General features: G+C 33.1%; 2 protein-coding genes and 1 non-coding gene across 3 annotated transcripts; 2 read left to right on the forward strand and 1 right to left on the reverse strand.

Annotated features, from left to right (window-relative positions):
- Positions 1 to 835: 835 nt before the first annotated feature.
- On the reverse strand, positions 836 to 908 carry TRNAA-UGC. Its single transcript has one exon. It is a non-coding gene; the product is annotated as a tRNA-Ala (tRNA).
- A 7,923-nt stretch (positions 909 to 8,831) lies between these two features.
- Positions 8,832 to 12,959, forward strand: LOC106769441 (protein SMAX1-LIKE 4-like). The gene is made up of 3 exons (XM_014655063.2): positions 8,832 to 10,537; positions 11,107 to 11,272; positions 11,386 to 12,959. Exons 1-3 carry the CDS (start codon positions 9,225 to 9,227, stop codon positions 12,862 to 12,864), a joined length of 2,958 nt encoding a protein of 985 aa, XP_014510549.1. The 5' UTR covers positions 8,832 to 9,224; the 3' UTR covers positions 12,865 to 12,959.
- Positions 12,960 to 14,932: 1,973 nt separating this feature from the next.
- Positions 14,933 to 16,220, forward strand: LOC106766991 (caffeoylshikimate esterase). Its single transcript, XM_014651798.2, has one exon. The coding sequence runs from the start codon at positions 15,127 to 15,129 to the stop codon at positions 16,090 to 16,092; it is 966 nt and encodes a 321-aa protein (XP_014507284.1). The 5' UTR covers positions 14,933 to 15,126; the 3' UTR covers positions 16,093 to 16,220.
- Positions 16,221 to 16,330: the final 110 nt, after the last annotated feature.

Here is a 16,330-nt window from a genome sequence, read left to right on the forward strand (position 1 = left end):
TAGAATATTATATTGAAGAAGAGGAAAGCAGTTAGTGAGAGGTCTATTCGTTAACCAGCATTCTGTGAACCCAAATGCATTATTTCTGAAGAAACAAGTGATGTTTTTGAAAGGTCTATTTTCAGGCCAGCAGAGACAAACATGCAGAGTTTGTTTGTTCTGAGTCATCCCTGACCTATTTTGTTACCTTATATAGATATAGATGGCATAGCTAGGTTTTGTTTTGTTGTCTTGTGTTTTCTTGCTCATATATGTTATTCAAGTGCTACCCGATTCCTGCCAATTTCTCCATCAATCAATGTTATGGGCAACTGAGCCCAGAGAAAACTTTTTATGCATTATCACACTTATGTGTGACCATCTTTGTGCTATCATTATTTTTTGGTCTAACTGTCTTAGCAAAAGGTTGCAGGAGGAATCACCCTAAAGAGAATAAAACCTCTATGCTGATGTTGATTTGGTTTTGAAGTCTGGGAACTTAATTTGTTGGTTAAGTGTTTAGTTCTGAATGAGGAATTGTATAAAAAATGTTTTATAAGGAACTTATTTAAAAACAATAAAAGAAACTGTGCAAGAAACAAGCGATTGAATCAGAAGTATTGGCTGTGATGTACAGATTCAGATAAAACAACCAGAAAAGCCAATACATAGTTTTGACTTGGGACCAGTTGATTGTGATGTATTCAAGCCATGTGAGTGTCTTCCCTTTGGATTTAGGTTCATCAAAATTAAAGAAGAAAACAAAACAAAATTCAAATGCTAACAATATCTGATGTTGTTCGATAAAAACAAAGATACAACAAGTCTGTGCATAAAACAGTAAAAACAAACATTTTGGAGATGCAGGGGATCGAACCCTGTACCTCTCGCATGCAAAGCGAGCGCTCTACCATTTGAGCTACATCCCCATGACAAATATATTTGAGATACAATCTTTCAAATTCATCAATTGGGTTATCCAAGTTCTTAAAGACGTGAAGTTTATTCCTGAACATCTCAACTTAGTAAGAAAGACACCCAGATTAGAAAGGAGAAAATTATCATCTGAGTAGTTAACAAATTATTATTATTTTTAAGGTGAACGGATGAAATATCATATATTTATGGATTTTTTGTGTTAGAAATTTCTTGGACAAGAGTTTCAAATAAGCGAATATTGTTGTGATAAAAAAGTGGTAATACATGTAGGTCATTGTTATTATTTGTGAGGAAAGAAACTTTATAGTTGAAGAAGGGATTGTCAGAATTTTAAATGTGAATCTCACACTTAGAAGAAAAAAGTAAGATCAACAATATATAAAATTAAATATGTATAATTAAATACATACAAACCGATTAACTTGCAGATAAAATGAAAATACAAATTTATTATCTTAAGATTTTAGATTAAAATGGTGTCTCTCATCTCATGTATAGGTTGAATCACTGACTTGCTAGACTCAACAAGACAATTTTCTTTCCTAAAAAAAAGAGATATTTGGAAATAATTTAAATTAGTTGTAAAATCATTTAGGTGTTTAATGTAGTCCGTCATGTATGTTTTAGAATATAATTTATTTGAATTTCTATATTAGGAAAGAGTAACTTTTAGATATTTTCAATATTTTAATTTCTTTCATAAATATATCAAAATTTCTATCGCTATATTTTATGAAAGAAGAACACAAATTGTTAATTTTTATATGAGTATGACAATTAAAAAGTATTAAGATGATTATTTTTATTTTTATAATAATATTTTCAACACGTGCATGTCATAATATTGTTTTTATTTTATATTTTCTATTTTGCAAAAACATGTACATGGCATTCATACTCGAAAATAAAAGTAGAAAGTCTGTAAATTATTTTGTAAGAGACACTCGGAAATGATGAATTTCTATAGGATAATAATATCATGATACACTTTTACATTCATTTGACACATAATATAAAGATAAAATGGTCTAAAAAATGTAAGATTTTGTAGTTTTTGAAAAAAGAAAAGAATAAAAAATAAGTAAGGATAATGTCAAATTAACATACAAAATTAAGATGTGTTAAAAAATCATTTCTCATTTATATAAGGATTACTATACCAATGGTACTTGTTCCTGTTGTCTCTGTAAATGAACATCATAATATTTTATTGTTGAGATTTTTATATAATTTTTTTTCTAACTTAAGTAGTTATTTATCAAGGTTTATAATTGGAACGAACATTCCTTTCGAAGAAGTTCTAATTAATGATTTATTTTTTATATTTAGACTTATGATTTAAATTTACTTTTATATATTTTTAGATTAAATATATTTTTTAGTCTCTTAATTTTAGGTCAAAATTAAAATTAGTTATTTTTCAAAATTTTATCTTAATTTATCTTCAAATTTTAAATATACATAAATTTAGTTTTTTTATTCAAATTTTATTAAATTTATTTAATTTTTTAAATACTTCTAGTATTTGAGTTATTTATTTTGTATGATATATTTTTGTTTCAATATTAAGTAATAAATATTTTAAAGCATTAAATAAACTTAATAAAATTTAGTTAAAAACTAAATTAATGTATTTTCAAACGAGGGACTAAATTGAATTAATTTTTCAAAAAGAAAATAATTTTAATTTTTTTAACTTTATTTTTTTACTCAATTAATTATCAAAATAAACTTAAAAAAACTGAAAAGAAGATGTTTAAGACGATAATAAAAGGAAAGGAAGATAGTAATGGGTGATGTCGAGATAGATGTTGGAACTAATTATTAAAAAAATTAATAGAGAAAAGAAAAATAATTTGGATTAACATATGATTACCTTCTAATGTTACTAACGTTGTTAACATTAATTTAATTTAATGTAAGAGATGGAGTTTATTTAAAAGAATATAAAAATGGAGTATTGAAAAAACAGTATTAATAATTAAGGCTGGTGTTGAATTTGTAGATGAGAAAGGAAGGGTGATTACTTAACTGAGAATTATACATTAGGTGCCATATAATGCCTTTTTATATTATATTGATATGGTTGAGACAATATGGAAAGAGATGTTGAAGAAATGTTTGTATTCTTAATTCTAGACAGCTTTTATATTATATTGTTGATTCTTTAGAAAAAGGAGTGTCTGTGATAAAAGAAAGAGAAAGAAAGAAAGAGATCGATGACATATTTTTTATGGGGATTAGTGAACAAAGAGAGTGGCAGCAATGATGATTTAGGTTGTCATCGTTTTGCATGCAATATAGAAAGATGAGCAGAGAAAGAAAGGAACATACTTTCGTCACTTTCCCTTTCACTTTCTTTGCTTTACTTCCCTCATTTGCTTTAATCACTCTCTTAGATTTCAGTAACAAAAGCTTCCTTCTCCTTTATCCTTTCTCCTTTACTTCTCCTACTTTCACTTTCCATATTCACTCAAAAATAATTTCATACACAAAATCCAAAACCAAAGAAAAGAATCAAACAAATTCTACGTAAAAATGCTCTCAACCTAATCTCATAACTTTGGAAACTTTAATGTTCAATATCGATTGCATAACTACATAATTACAAATGAAATTGTTAGAATGAGAATGAAGGATGTAGGTAGGCCTTTTTGAATGTCAGGTAATCATTGTGTCGCGTGACATCACAAACCATACTGCCACAAAAAAACAAAAGCCAACATGTAATTTTAAGAATTGAGAAAAACATAGCCTTATTAAATACAATGGTAGCCAGGAGACAAGTATGTGTGTCACGATCACGGAGATGTACATAATTTTTATCAAATACTGTGTTGTTTTAGGGAATAAAGGCTCATCAGGAAGGAACTGAAATATAAATTAAATTTAGGTATTGTATTGCACATATATATTTTTAAGTTTACATGCAACAACTTACAAAAGAAAATTATGTGTAGATTAATGTCGTATAAAAGAGAGAATATGATATATTATATATGACAGAGGATAATGGGTGGGGAAAATGTATAAAGTTGCACGCTAGGCCTAAAAAAAATGTCTACATAGTAACTTTTTTGAGTGAGGAATGTGGTTACTTATAGAGATCGGAGAACTGCATCTTAGAATCAAAGCCTCTATGCTACTACTTTGTGGGTTCCACTGTCCTTCTCTTTATGCCTCCCACCTACACACATTCCCTTTCCTTTATCTTTCTTCCTTCAACGCACCTTATATCTTAATCATTTCATTTCTTACATACCTCAAACTACTCTTCTACTTATATATTTCTTCATCGTATCCAGATCCAACCTTCTCAATCCTAGTATCTAAGATTATATCTGCTTGAAAACTTTTGGTTAACTGTTCTTGACAAATACTACTTTCTATTCTTTTATCTGATTTATTCCTTTAATCTTCGCAAATACATCCAGAAAAAAGATTGAATGAATAAAGTAATGCATATAGATTGTGATTAATGATTTGAGTAACCAACCTATCATCACTGGAAAAATTATCAATCGTGGTTTAATGAAAGTACACCAGCTTGTCTTTTCTGTCAAACAAAGCTATAGGTGGAGTTCCTATATAGCTGTGAAATAAGTGCTACGTAACCCTAGGAGTAGGAGCTGTCAACCACAATCCATCACACAGTTCTTTTTTTTTTTTTTTTTCTTTCTTTTTAGAAAAAAAAATAAATAATTATAAATAAAAGCTATACAAATCATATCTGGAATTGCTTCATGTTTATTGTTTAATCTGCCTAATCATGTAACTTGTGGTAAAACGATGTAATTAGTTGGTAGTGAATAAACCCTTTGGAATACACGTGGGCCTGATCTGTCTCTTGATGAAGCCTGGGTTTTTCTTTAATGCTTTGTTGAAAATCTGTTAGTGAACATGCAAACCAAATCATTGGATTGAAGGATTGATTTTTGTATATGAAGGAGGATGGTTAAGGTTCACATTGGCAATTAATCCATAAAGGGATCCTTTTCTTGCAACTAGAGAAATCCTATTGCCTAGTTCCTTACTTTTTCAAACTTTTAAATATAATGTTCCAATGATTTGAGCTCCCCCTTTCAATCAAAACCATCCCTTTTTGTTTTGTTAAAAGGCACCAAAATGATCAGTGAGCCTCAGCAGCTCATAATTACCTACTTAGTGCTGCCTTTGTCTTTAATCACAACAAAAGATATAGACTGCTCACACAACAAAATGAAAGGAAAACCTAATCACGCGTACTGTTATGTTCTATTTATATAAACAAATGTTTTGTATGCGACTGATATTTGTGTCTGGCTATAAAATTTACCAATGCTTTCTTTTATTCTTATTTTTATGTGTTTTTCTTAATTATGATTATTCAAGATACATAATGTACGTCCAAATCTTCAGAGTCCAAAATGAACTATATAGAGTATCCAACACCAATAAATACAGATTCTAAGATATCTGAGCTTTCATATATCATTATATATGTTAAGTCGTTATTCAGAGGCTTAATAACCCTATATATATGCTCCATAATATCTAGAAAGTGTTCACTTAATTCACAAATTTAATCATACTATCACTATAACACACATTCTTACTTATTTAAAGTATAGGAGAGTCTTCTGCATTTAAATCTTATATCAGAGTGTACTTGAAGCTCGATTCAGATTATTTAATTAAGTGTAAGAGAATCTTCTGTATGTAAATCTTATATCAGAGTGTACTGGAAGTTCGATCCAGATTGTTCAAAAGCAACAACTCGACAACGACCCAACATTATTCAATATTTTCAACTTCTCTCAAATACATCTTGGTGAATTTTGATAGGCATAATGACCAACTTTCTCTCATTAAAATGTTGATATTTTTTAATCAATTATAGCTATATTTCATCCTAAAAACTTATTTTTGATATTGAGTTTTGTCCTAAGGATTTTAAAAGGTCTCTTTTCCATCTAGTGAATTATATGTTCTCACAAGATTGATTTATCTCTTGGTTGATTAATATAAACTTGATAATTACATATATAAACTTTGAAATAAATAAAATATACAATTTTATAGTATGATATTTACTCGTACTTCAAAATATGAGATAAACAAATGGGACTGGTCAAAATCAAATATTGCAATCAACATAACTATTTAAAAATCAAGATATTTTTGTATTATAATAATAAAACACACTCTTGTCATCAATCTCACGTAAAGAAAGTTTTTTTTTTTTACTCTCATGGTATGTATATATGTCTTAAATATATAGTGATGAAGCCTCCAATCTCGTGATGATAAATGTAAGAGTGACAGGTATCAGTATGAGTATCACTCAGCTACATATATTCGATAGACTTTTACAAAGTAATAACTTAATGGATACATATCTGTGTCTTTGACTGCAAAATAGATGCTGAATGTTAACCTCAAAAGTTTGAACGCTCTAGGGCAACTGTTTACTATTCTACTGTGCTCTAAACGAAAAGTATTTACAAGGTGATTAATTAATTTGCATAGTTTTATATAAATTGCATTGCAACCGTTCAATAAAATACATTTATATACTGTGCTTGGTGCTCAATTTTAAATTTAAGTACATCATTGGTACTCACAAGCTTTTCAATTATTTTTATGTACTTTCCATTCCACTCACTTCCAACAGAAACACTTCATATAGTTATATATATATATATATATACACACACACATAAGCCATGTGAACGGATTTTCCATCCTTCTTTTTGGTGTAATGGAGAATAAGGAAGTTACAGAATTAGAATATTATGCTTCTATTCCATATTTATTTTTTTCTCCTTTTTCTTGAACCTACCTTAAACTCTTGAACAGATAGTAGTCTCGGAATTCGCGCGATGCAATACTTCCATGATGAAGCTCTCCTTCTCGGTCCTAGTCCTTTTCAAGATTTGTTATCTTCTTTCATTTTCTTTAGGGAATTATTAACATAAAAGTAAAGGCTACAATGATTCATTTTTCTTATCATATGAATCATGCTTCGAATCTTGCAAGGGTCAAATTAAGGTGACTACGTGAGGACCCATATGCTTCCTTCATGTACAGTTTGGTCAAAGTTATGTCTAATCTTGCCCTCTCTCAGTTACTATTTTGCATGGGAAGACGTCACAACGAAACCAGTGTAAATGTAGTTTCCAAAGGTGACAATGCAACTCTAAGAAACTACATACAAACGTACATTCATTTACAACCTCTTTTATTTCTGTCTTCTATCTTCCTCACATCATCCATATTTACCATTACCATGTTTCCTTTCCCTTATTCTCTCACTCTCTCTTCTCCTATATATCAATAGTGTATATACAGTGTCCCTTTCATACATCTCAATAAGAATCTAGTCTAGCATAGATAAAATAAAATCTGCAAGAGAGAAAAGACAAACGTAAATGAATGGAATTAATGGTGAGGGGTAAAGTATTAGACGAAAGTAGTAAAACGGTTGTGTTTTAAGGCTTCCAAGAAAGCACAAAATGGAGACACGTATAGTGTGAAAATTGAATAAACAAGACGGGAACAAAAATGGGTGTCCAATTTCTGTAACAGTATGGAGAATAGATCAGTTTTCGTTGCTTTATATGGTAAAACAAAAGGTTGGTTTAAGTGGGTGGTTGGAATGGGAGATGAGATTAAGACAAAAGGTGATTGCAGTTTGCAGAGGAGAGAGAAGTGAGGAAGAAAAAGAACCAATAATGCTAACAGGGGATAGCAGACAGAGGGTTGCTTTTTGGGTACTTGGGGAATAAATTACTGTCTCTCTACGAGGATTGGCGTCAAAAGAGAGACCCCAACTTAGCTAGCTGATGTTGTACCATTAATTTAACAATTAATGTAAAACTTAACCTTTCTGCATGTTAAGTTTGAATCAATTCTATCTTCTAAACTTAGTTTCTAAAACCCAACTTTCAAATCCTTTTTAAGGCATATGTAAGAATATATGCAAACTATACTTGATATCATGTCAGAAAGCTCAACGTTATCACCAAACCCATGAGTTTATTCAGACAAGTGTAATTGAAGGAAGCTAAATAGTAAAACTAAACATAACCTAGCTATGTCTATTTTATATAAATTGAAAAAAATGTAATTTACCGCTTTGCTTTTTAAAAGAAAATCTTTCATGCCACTGGTTTCTTTTCCCTTTAGTAACTTTTTTTTTTTTTTTTTTTAAATTTCTGCTGGCCTTGTCTGTCTATTCAAAAGATGACGTGGAAAAGGTGGGTGGGAAGCTCTATGAGTCCGAGTAAAAATTTTGAATTGCGGGTCCACATCACTGCACTCTCTAATTTCCTGTGCTACTTTATTTTCTTACAAATAATGTATCAGAAAATAACACTACAATTTATGATAGTTCTTTTAGCCCTTTGTATTATGATAACAATGATTAACCATGATAAAAAGAAAATGCATGCATGCACATTGTTAATGCAGGTAGCAGATAGATCACTAAAGTCTCATGCTTTCATACTTTTATAAATGCATGATTACAATGCTTCTCACACATGCATTGTTTTCACCAAGTTAATTAACTTAGTAGAACATATTACTTAAAGATGTTGTTCAACATAAGTTAATAACAACCGGTTGTACGTAAACATTGTTTAATATCCTTCCTTCATTCAAACTTCTACGGATATGAGCAAGCTGTATTATTATTTATGCAATAGCAATCTTGGACAACTAGTGTATGGACAGAAATAAAAAAGAAACAGAAAAGATATAGAAATTTAGATATTTTTATATATTATAATTCTTATTAATACTACAAATAAATGTCGCAAATAATATGAACACCCAAAATACAGTATTATAAGATCACCAGAAAGAAAAAAATAAAATAGAAAAAGGTTATAAAGTGTTGAGAGGTGATGATATTGTAGTGATAACTGTAAACTGGAGGGGATGAGAGAGAATAAAGGTAACGAAGTAGAATTGGTGAAATAATAAATAAAGACAAGAAAAAGCTGCCTCTTTAAACTAAAACGAAAGGAGAGAGTTAAAGAAAGAAAAAGAAAAGAATAAAAATGATGAGTGACAAGAAGTATAAAGAAGGCGGTGAGGCATATAGTTCAGGTATTTCTAAAGCTTAAAGACTCTTACTAGAGCTGATTTCTCCCTCTCTGTTTTTGTCTCAAGTTACAGTTGTTGCATTTGAGCATAGAAAGAAAGAGTTTATATATAGGGGTGGTGTGTATATTTGGAGAGAAAGAGAAGAAAAAGTGTGGTTGAAAAGAAAAGGTTGAGAAACAAAGGGGGTGGTGAGGGGGGTGGTGTTTGGCCAAGTGATGCGCTCAGGAGTTTGTGCATTACAGCAGACCCTCACAGCTGAGGCTGCTTCAGTGTTGAAGCACTCTCTGGGGTTGGCTCGGAGGAGGGGCCATGCACAGGTCACTCCTCTGCATGTTGCTGCCACTTTGCTCAGCCTAAGAGGCAGTTCCTTGAGAAGGGCTTGTCTCAAGTCTCAGCCTCACCAAACTTCTCATCCTCTTCAATGCAGGGCTCTTGAGCTTTGCTTCAATGTGGCTCTCAACAGGCTTCCAACAGCACCTGCTCCCTTGATCCACACTCAGCCCTCTCTCTCCAATGCTCTCATTGCTGCATTGAAGAGAGCTCAGGCTCATCAGAGAAGGGGCTGCATAGAGCAACAGCAACAACAGCCTCTTCTTACCATCAAGGTTGAGCTGGAACACCTCATAACATCAATCCTTGATGACCCTAGTGTTAGCAGGGTTATGAGAGAGGCTGGTTTCTCCAGCACTGCTGTTAAGAACAACATAGAGGATTCTTCACCCCATTCTGTTTTCCAGTGTTACAATAGCTCTGGTGGTGTGTTTTCTTCTCCTTGCTCACCCTCTTCCAGTGAGAACCACAGGGAAACTTCCACCAACCCTACCAACTTCAGGCAGACTCATCGTTTCTTAACTTCTTATGCTTCTGAGTTCCATCCTTCACTTCTCTTTTCTCCGCTGAAGAGTGCACCAGCGTGTTCCTTCTCTGGTGCAGCTTCTTCTTCAAGTAAGGATGATATCAAGGTTGTTCTGGATATTCTCCTGAGGAAGAAGAAAAAGAACACTGTGATTGTAGGTGACTCTGTGTCATTAACTGAGGGTCTTGTGGGAGAGCTAATGAGAAGGGTAGAAAGGTCAGAAGTGCCTGATGAGTTAAAGTCAAGCCATTTTATCAAATTCCAGATTTCACCTGTTTCTTTGAGTTGCATGAAGAGAGATGAAGTCGAAATGAAACTCTTGGAACTAAAAAGGAAGGTGAATTCCGTTGCATCAGGAGAAGGGGGTGGCATTTTTTATATTGGAGACCTGAAGTGGACGGTGGAGGAGGCAAGTCTCAGTGACAAAGAGGAAGGATCCCCAGAAGGAGAAGTTTCTTGTTACAATCCAGTTGACCATTTGGTTTCAGAAATTGGTAGGTTATTCTGTGACTGTGGAACCTCAAATAATGCTAAGGTGTGGCTCATGGCCACTTCTAGTTACCAAACATACATGAGATGTCAAATGAGGCAACCCCCTCTTGAGAAGCAGTGGGCTCTTCAGGCTGTTCCTGTTCCATCAGGTGGACTTGACTTGAGTCTTCATGCTCCCAGGTAATCATTTGCTTAATAATTAGTTTAATGCCAAAAACACTAGTCATTTACAGAAAATGTCTTGCTTATTTTGTTTAATTTAATGCAGAAAGAAGAAAAATTAAATAAAAAGGAAAAAAAGAAAAAGGGAGGAAAACATAAGTACATAAAAGTTATTCAGGCATGATGGTTTGTTGAAAGCTTAGTTTGTTTTACATTTTGTTGAGGAGTGCGTACGGTCACTGAGCTATGCCAGAACCATTGTGAAAAGCATGGTTGGTTGGTTGGTTGGTTGGTAAGGCAGATGTGAAGCAGAGCCTTTCTGTTTCTGGCTCTGCCTCACTTTAGTTTGTCAGTATATAACCAACCTCTTACACATACGCATGCACATGATATTGAGCTGGAAAAACTGAAACTAGACTTTACTAAAAGGAAAAAAAAAATAAAAAATAGTCACATAGTTTTGTAAATATGCCTTATTGCACCCACTGGGAATAATTCAGAGCTATTGTGATGTTAAGTGAACTCAACAGTGACAATTTGTTTAATTTTGGATTTTAACTTTATGAATATTTTTTCTCAATTTTCAGTGTGCCTGAAACAAAGCCCTTTGGTAATACGGAGCAGCAGGATAGGCTGAACTGTTGTGAAGAATGTGCCTCAAATTATGAAAAAGAAGCCCAATTTCTTATGCCAGATCAAAAGAAAATGATGCCGTTCTGGCTTCAGTCTCATAGCACAGAAGACCATAATAAGGTAGAACATTATTAAGTTGAAAAGTGAAAGCCAAGTTAATTTTGTGGTTAGATTTGAAAAATTGTAATGACTCGTGACTTATACTATGTAATGTAACAATGGAACATTTTCAGGATGAATTAGTCAAGTTGAAAAGAAAGTGGAATAGACTGTGCCACTGTCTCCACCAAAGCAAACAGCTTCATAACCCATTGAACTGGAACAACAGTTATAATTCGGCAAGCTCCATATCTTTTGCGAACAATGCGACACATTGCTCCACCTCCAAACTTGTTCCTCGATTCCGGCGCCAACAATCATGCATCATTGAGTTCAATTTCGGCGACAAAAGGAAAGCAACAGAGCGAGTCTTAGATTCCCTGGAGGGCATGGAAGGTAAAGAAGTAAAGACTACTCTTGCTCTTGGCAATGGCGGTTCAGGTGAGACGGTGGGGGATATAACTGATGATAGAACACTGCAAAGAGCTCATATTTGTAAACTATTGCAGGAGAATGTGCCATGGCAGTCTGAGACTGTTCCTTCAATAGCAGAAGCCTTGATCCATTCCAAATCAGCAAAGCAAAATAACAGTATTACTTGGTTACTTGTTAAAGGCAATGACACCATTGGGAAAAGAAGGTTGGCACTTGCAGTTGCAGAATCAGTTTTTGGCTCAACTGATGTGCTCCTTCAATTTGACATGCTAAAGAAAGAGACTTCAGTAGCCCCATTTTCTGAAATGCTGGCAGGAGCGCTGAAAACCCACCACCAGCTTGCGGTGCTAATAGAAAATGTTGACTTTGCTGATGCCCAGTTCAAGAAATTCCTCTCAGATGGGTTTGAAACAGGAAAGTTTGGAAATTCCACAGAAGAGAACTCAAGCCAAGTGATACTGATTTTGACAAGTGGTGGATTCACTGGCATTGAGGAGAAGAACGAGGATTCGGTTATCAAGTTGTTATGGGAGGTTAGTGAAAGCAAGCCAAACTTAGAGACTCAATCAGTCACAAGTAGGATAATAGAGCCTTGTTTGGGCAAGAAAAGAAGAGCTGAACTTGATTTGTTTTCTGACACAAAGAGTTTTGAAGGGAGCAAGAAGAAAGTGGGTTTTAACAGTCTTGATCTGAACATGAAAGCTGATGAAGAGGGTGATGGGGAGGGTAAAGCAGCAGAAAGTAGTAGTATTTCAAGTGATTTGAGTAGGGAAAGTATAGGAGATGGAGTGGGAAAAAAGGGATTTCTTGAGTTGATTGAAAACCGGTTTGAGTTTAAGAAAAGTGAAGTTAAAGAGAGAGAGATGGCAGAGTTGTTTTTGTGGAAGATAAAAGGGTCTTTTGAGGAGGTTCGTGGGAAAAAATGTTGGGAGAATTTAAGTGTAGATGAGAGGGTGATTGAGGAAGTGTGTTTTGGGTGTGGTTATTTTAGCGAGAAGGTGTTTGAGAAATGGCTGAAAAAGGTATTCCAAAGCAGCTTAAAAACAGTTAACTTTGGAGTGAAGGAGGGTATAGTTTTTAGACTTTGTTGGGGTGGTAAAGGAGATACAAAAGCAGATAGTGGCTTCATGAGTTCTTCTCTGCCCAAGAGTATCCAACTTAATTACTTCATTCAGTGATCAATTTTGGCTACCAAGGGCTTCTTGTAAAATCGAATACTTTCTGTAAAACTTCATTTTCATAATACCATGCATGCCTTTCTTTTCATTCTCTTCATCACTTCCTACACATTTTAATGCAGTAATTCGTACTTATTAATGAAGAAAAGTGTGAATAAGATACATTATATCCTAAAGTGAAGAATGTTTTGAATCATTCTAGTAAATCTGGCTGCCACTTTCTTGGCAATCAAATAAACAAAGAGATTCTGATTTCTTTTATTTATTTATTTATTATTTCTCCAAAAAGGTTTTCTTTCGAGGAAATCCAATTTTGTTCTTTTGGTTTTTTAAAGAATACAGCCAAAAGTTATTAACACAATCAGCCTCTAAAATCTAAATAAATAGTGACAAATTGGTGCAAAGACAGTAAAGAGATGGAAAGTTGGTAGTTGAATGCTGTTGGATGATGAAAAACTGAAAAAAAAAATAGATTTCTTTACGGCCCAACTTCGGTTTCATTCACTTTCAGAAGAACCATAGCTGTTACTTCCTGCACCCTCTTATTTTATTTTCTATGTAACATTTAATTAATTTGAAAAACTTATTTCTAAAATTAATTTCTGGAAATTAAAATACATTTATTATATTAACGGTTTCTTAAAAAGTAAAATGTCACTTGAAAATTTATCTTTATAAATATTATATGTAGGATATATCCGCTTAAATATTATTTACTCAAATGGATTTGTAGGTAAGTGACTCATTTGTTTTTGTATATTTACAAACATTTGAAGATGTGAAAAAAATGATGATTTGAATTTTTCATGTTCTTGTTCGAATATGAAATTTTACAAAAGAAAAAAAAACGTCTGAGTACCATGCAATAATGAAAACAATTTTTTTTTACGTGTTCATAAGTTAGAAAAAAAAAATCCGAGTGGTATAGATGGTTGGATGACAATGGCTGTGAGAGAAACTAAAACAAAAAAAAAGTTAAATATAAAGTTAATCATAAAGTTTAATAATAATAATAATAATAATAATCAAATAAATCTTTTATTTTATCAATTAAATTATTTATTAATTTATCAAACCTATCACATTATTAACTTTAACTATCATACATTTTGATCTCAAATATCTTTATTTTTTACTATTTTTCCTATTGAAAACAACCTGAATTTTACTTTTATTTATTCTCAAATTCATTTTTTTTTTAGAAAAAATGAGCTTAAGTTGATGTGAGTGAAAAAGTAGAAATCTCTCTAATCTAATCTAACAAGCACATGGAGTGTCTGTGTCATTATTACTGAAATAGCCAAAACTAAAGCGTTTTAGGTTCTTCTCATAATGTCCTCCTGTTTCGACTAAACATCTTATATTTCTCTAATTATGACTCACATCACAAATGTAGATTATTTCATGTTCCTATCTATTCCATGCGGATAATTTGATTAATATAATAAAATAAATTTAGTTTTATATTAATATATTTATAAAAAAGTTAAAATAATTTTATATGAAAAATAAATTTTAAAATTATTATATTTTTAATAATAAAAATATATTAAAATAAGCTATTATACTGAAATTTAAATTAATTAATTATATTTATTTACTATTTTAATTATTTATTTATAAATAAAGTTATTAATAACATTAACTTCATTAAAAAATTAATCTAATAATCGAAACAGTATAATATATAAACATAATATAATATTTAGAAAGATAATTGACCATGTTTATAATTGATTATGTATATAAATATTATATATGAATTTTTGTAGTATAATTTTTTTCTCGTTATTTCAGATGAAAATTAATAATGTTTTTCTCTTATATTTTCATATTTATGGTTTATTTTTCGGTGTTTTCTCTTTTAATATTTATTCAAAATGCAATACTATTAATTTTGAATAATGATAGATAGACAATAGTTTTTGATAATATTTAAATATCATCAAGTCATTGTGTGATTGGTTCAAATGACATAATGACATTACTCTAGATGAATCACATAATAACGATATTTAAATGTTATAAAAAAAAATATTTTTTATCTTTATCCATTAATTTTTTATTGGTGAATTGATTATCCAAAAATAATAGTAACCACGCAAGGAAAGGAGGGCATAGGAACTTTTAAGTTTCTTGTAGTGGTGGGGTTGGTTGGTTCACCCACTCCCTGGGTCCCACTCACCAACCCAACTAACCTAACACACTTATTTTCCTCTTTCTATTTCTTTCAACTCAACTTCCACACAGCTACACACAAAAATGGCACCGGAAGCATCATCGGAGGTTCCCCCAAACTTCTGGGGCCACATGCCCGAAGAGGAATACTACACCTCCCAAGGCGTCCGCAACACCAAGTCCCATTTCCAAACTCCCAATGGAAAAATCTTTACGCAATCCTTCCTCCCTCTCGATCAACCCATCAAAGCCACCGTCTTTATGACCCACGGTTACGGCTCCGACACCGGCTGGCTCTTCCAGAAAATATGTATCAGCTTCGCAAACTGGGGCTACGCCGTCTTCGCCGCCGACCTCCTCGGCCACGGTCGCTCCGAAGGCCTCCGCTGCTACCTCGGCGACATGGAGACCGTCGCTGCCACGTCCCTCTCCTTCTTCCTCGACGTCCGCCGCAGCGAGCCTTACAAAACCCTCCCCGCATTCCTCTTCGGCGAGTCAATGGGGGGTTTGGCGACTCTCCTGATGTACTTCCAATCAGATCCGGGGACGTGGACGGGCCTGATTTTCTCGGCGCCGCTATTTGTTATCCCCGAGGATATGAAACCGAGCAAGGTGCATTTGTTCATGTACGGTCTGTTGTTCGGTTTGGCTGACACGTGGGCAGCGATGCCTGATAACAAGATGGTGGGAAAGGCGATCAGGGATCCTGAGAAATTGAAGGTTATAGCGTCGAACCCGAGGAGGTACACGGGTCCACCTAGGGTGGGAACCATGCGAGAGCTTCTGAGAGTGACGCAGTATGTGCAGGATAATTTCTCCAAAGTGACGGCACCGTTTTTCACCGCTCACGGAACTGCTGACGGCGTTACGTGCCCTTCGTCGTCCAAGCTGCTTTACGAGAAGGCTTCGAGTGAGGATAAGACGTTGAAGCTTTATGATGGGATGTATCATTCCTTGATCCAGGGCGAGCCTGATGAGTCTGCTAACCTTGTGTTGGGAGACATGAGAGAATGGATTGATGAGAGGGTTCGAAGATATGGTTCCCAATAGATTAAAGAAATTAATGCAATATTATTGTTGTTATGGATAATGTGACATGCAAAAATGTGATAAGTCTAAGAAAAAAAATGGTTAATTGATATATTACAAATATTGATGGTTATTATTTTAATTAGTGAGATTTTTAGCATATTCTTCCTCATTCTTCTTTCCAAACCAATCTTATAACTAATCTTATAATTTGGCAGTAAAAAAGTTTAACCTACAATTTCTCTTATATTCTGTAACT

Source organism: Vigna radiata, chromosome 7 (genome assembly GCF_000741045.1).
Source record: "Vigna radiata var. radiata cultivar VC1973A chromosome 7, Vradiata_ver6, whole genome shotgun sequence".
Lineage (NCBI taxonomy): Eukaryota > Viridiplantae > Streptophyta > Magnoliopsida > Fabales > Fabaceae > Vigna > Vigna radiata.

What these genes read in the sequence shown, in the direction of transcription:
- LOC106769441 (XM_014655063.2), top strand. Translation starts at nt 9,225, where the DNA reads ATGCGCTCAGGAGTTTGTGCATTACAGCAGACCCTCACAGCTGAGGCT. An exon ending in TTGAGTCTTCATGCTCCCAG is followed by an intron (nt 10,538 to 11,106) that starts GTAATCATTTGC and finishes CTCAATTTTCAG; the next exon opens with TGTGCCTGAAACAAAGCCCT. An exon ending in GCACAGAAGACCATAATAAG is followed by an intron (nt 11,273 to 11,385) that starts GTAGAACATTAT and finishes GAACATTTTCAG; the next exon opens with GATGAATTAGTCAAGTTGAA.
- LOC106766991 (XM_014651798.2), top strand. Translation starts at nt 15,127, where the DNA reads ATGGCACCGGAAGCATCATCGGAGGTTCCCCCAAACTTCTGGGGCCAC.